Source organism: Serpula lacrymans, assembly GCF_000218685.1.
Source record: "Serpula lacrymans var. lacrymans S7.9 unplaced genomic scaffold SERLAscaffold_1, whole genome shotgun sequence".
NCBI classification, from domain to species: domain Eukaryota; kingdom Fungi; phylum Basidiomycota; class Agaricomycetes; order Boletales; family Serpulaceae; genus Serpula; species Serpula lacrymans.
In genome coordinates this window covers 1,233,308-1,236,273 of record NW_006763290.1, presented here as the reverse complement: position 1 = coordinate 1,236,273, position 2,966 = coordinate 1,233,308, and the positions used below count along the sequence as shown (strand labels likewise).

Genomic DNA, 2,966 nt, shown 5'->3' with positions numbered 1-2,966 from the left:
TTTATGAGTACTTATAGTGCTATAGAGCTCTATATAGCTACCCCCATTTTTCCGGATGCCCTTGTTACAGCTTCTTCACTGAGATTCTCCAAGTCAACATGGCAACCTATGCTGAGCCAGGGAGACTGGTCCCTCCGGTCAACACAGTGAGCATTGAATGGCAGAGGATGACTCATGCTCAGTTAATCTGGTGATCACAGTCTCCCTAAGTGTTTTTTTTTTGTTTGACTATCCTACCGTTCTTTAATCTACCTTGTGTCTGCCAAATTGTTATTTACAGTCATTCATATTGTTCTTTTGTTATTCATTCATGGCACTAACCATAGTATCATATTGTCTCACTTGAGAATCTAATGTTATCATCATGTTCTTGCTATATGGTGCAAAACAGTAATTTTAATTTGACAATGTGGGATGGACACTTGTACAAAATATTATCTGACAGCGGGTGCAGCAGGTGATGCTGCAAACACTTCACAAAGGGTTAAAACATTCTATGGGGGAAATTGTCGCTAAACGACTTCCCCAACTTATCACCACTCGTATTCTCTGCACATTAAACAGAGGCCCCAAATATGTGGCTCTGACATTGGCAAGATGCCAGTCTATCATTGTGAGTATTGCATCAGTAAAACAAACTAAACAATTACTGCTATGAACATAGCCGGATCATTCATGAAGGTGTTGTATTGTCCATTTGGGACTATTGCGTCTGACATGTAATTATGATCTCTTTGGGTATTACCTGAAACATGTCGACAAAACTCATCTGACAAATAGCTCCGCAGACCTCTGCGAGAGGTAGTGCTCATTTACCTTGGAGAGGTTGGCCCGGATTGGCGTAGTAATGAACTATCAGAATAAATACTAGTCTATACTATCGTTGGACAATAGGTGCAATTGGTCTGGGGAGAAGTTGAATAACTCACCAGTCGTTGAGCTTTAGACTGTCGGAACTTGACCAGTAGATATAATTTTTAGTTTTCTAGCTGCCTATGTAGAAAAATAAGCAAGAACTTGAAGCATTGGAGCAGCGGAACAAAACTGAAAAGACGACACATGTTTTGGAATGGTTCTGCAATTTCTGGTCACGCTGGGTCACAGCGGCACTCACAGACCAAATCAGGCGGAGCTTACAAGTCAAATTCCGCCAGGTCACACCAAGTCCTGATGCTGGTGGTATGTATGTGCGGTACGTACCGAAGCGGAGCTAGCGGTCCTTGATTGATTATCTTGGTGTGTGATTGCCTGTTTCGGTCGCCTAGTCACGACTCCATCATTGTTTTCGTTTCTCCAGACGCTTTGAGGCCCCAATCAGCTCAGTAAGTATCTGGCATTGTAGGGACCTACCTATTGACGTTTTCTAGAAAGATATTGCAATATTCCCAGCACGAGATCTGGTCAAATCTGGCCATCTTTCCCTCAAAATTCACACTTCTGGAGTTCAAGAGCATAGTGTCAGGTCTGTCGTTGCTGCTACAGATAAGCTATTCACTAAATTTTTTCACAATTATATTCTCTATACTATATTCTACATCTAACAATTTTCTAGCTACCTGTACAGTGATCGAGCCTCCGGAGGCCCAAGTGCATATCTCTCACCGGTTGCATCCGGTGTCCAACGATAGTAGTGAGAACGGTGATTGAAAAAAAATATGCCGATAGGCGGCATGTACAAGGTTTTCATCCGTAACCATCCGGTAACAGTGTGAATTAGAGTTTCGACGGACATCAAATAATATTCTTGATCACCTCCCGACTTATGACCTTTTCCATCCGTAACTCGAAGACCACTATATCATCAAGGCCTTTTCAGTAAAGAATGGGTAGGTCCATATAATATGGAGACTATATCTTTTCTGGTTCTGATATTCTTTTTCAGACTACCAGGTGAATACTCATGTAAACTCACCCACTAAATGTGACTGAAGAGTCGATGCTTGTAGAATCGTGTTGGGTCGAAATTTGGCGGTGGAGGCGTGGCGGGGGCATCCGAATCGAATATTGATAGGAGGGAGCGTCTGAGGAAACTGGCACTGGAAACTATTGACCTTGCCAAGGTTTGGATTTTGCCGATATCCTTGTTTTTTCTTCTTATCATCGAGAGTTCTTTGCCGTTATAGGATCCTTATATTCTCCGCAATCATCTTGGATCTCTCGAGTGCCGTCTTTGCTTGACCTTACACACAAACGAAGGCTCTTACTTGGCTCATACTCAAGGCAAGAAACACCAAACAAATCTCGCCCGTCGTGCTGCTCGTGATGCCAAAGATACACAGTTAATGATCGCTCCCACTCAAAGCAATGTGCAGCGCAAAGTGTTTCTCAAAATTGGACGTCCAGGTTATAGAGTCACGAAAGTGAGGGACGTGGACACGGGAAAGGAGGGTATGATGGTGCAAGTACATTTGCCACAAATGAAGCCTGATGTGATACCTCGACGAAGGTTCATGAGTGCTTGGGAACAAAAGAGAGAGCCACCCAACAAAGCGTATCAGTATCTTGTTGTGAGTACAAACAAGGTTGATACAAAATTCTATATCCTTGATATTTTGCATAGGTTGCGGCTGAACCATATGAAACCGTTGCTTTCCGAATCCCAGCTCGAGAGATCGAAGACGAGTCAGACGATGCGGGATATTGGAACTGGTCGCATTGGGACACTGACACGAAGCAATATAGCTTCCAGTTCATGTTTCGTCTGCATGGCCCAGACCGGAAGATATTTTCGTGATATTTTAGATTCAAGATAAAGTTGTTCATTTAAAATGTCCATTCTTCGGAAGGGGCAGGTTTCTGTCAGCCAGAAAAATCCACCTCTTATGTTTCGATGTGTAACAGTAACTTGTGGCTATAAATTGTACAGCTTTACTTATTTGTACCAATTCTTCAATCAACCTTTTGTCTTATCAAAGGTTTTCAGCCCCTATTTTCAAACGGCGAATTGAAATGATAAAATGTTTTAC

General features: G+C 42.5%; 1 protein-coding gene across 1 annotated transcript; it reads left to right on the top strand.

The window, feature by feature from the left end:
- Positions 1–1,753: 1,753 nt before the first annotated feature.
- SERLADRAFT_375560 (uncharacterized protein) lies at positions 1,754–2,966 on the top strand (the record flags this gene model as incomplete). The annotated part of the gene is made up of 5 exons (XM_007312149.1): positions 1,754–1,826; positions 1,883–1,890; positions 1,947–2,060; positions 2,124–2,507; positions 2,561–2,966. The coding sequence occupies 5 exons, from the start codon at positions 1,823–1,825 to the stop codon at positions 2,732–2,734; spliced, it is 684 nt and encodes a 227-aa protein (XP_007312211.1).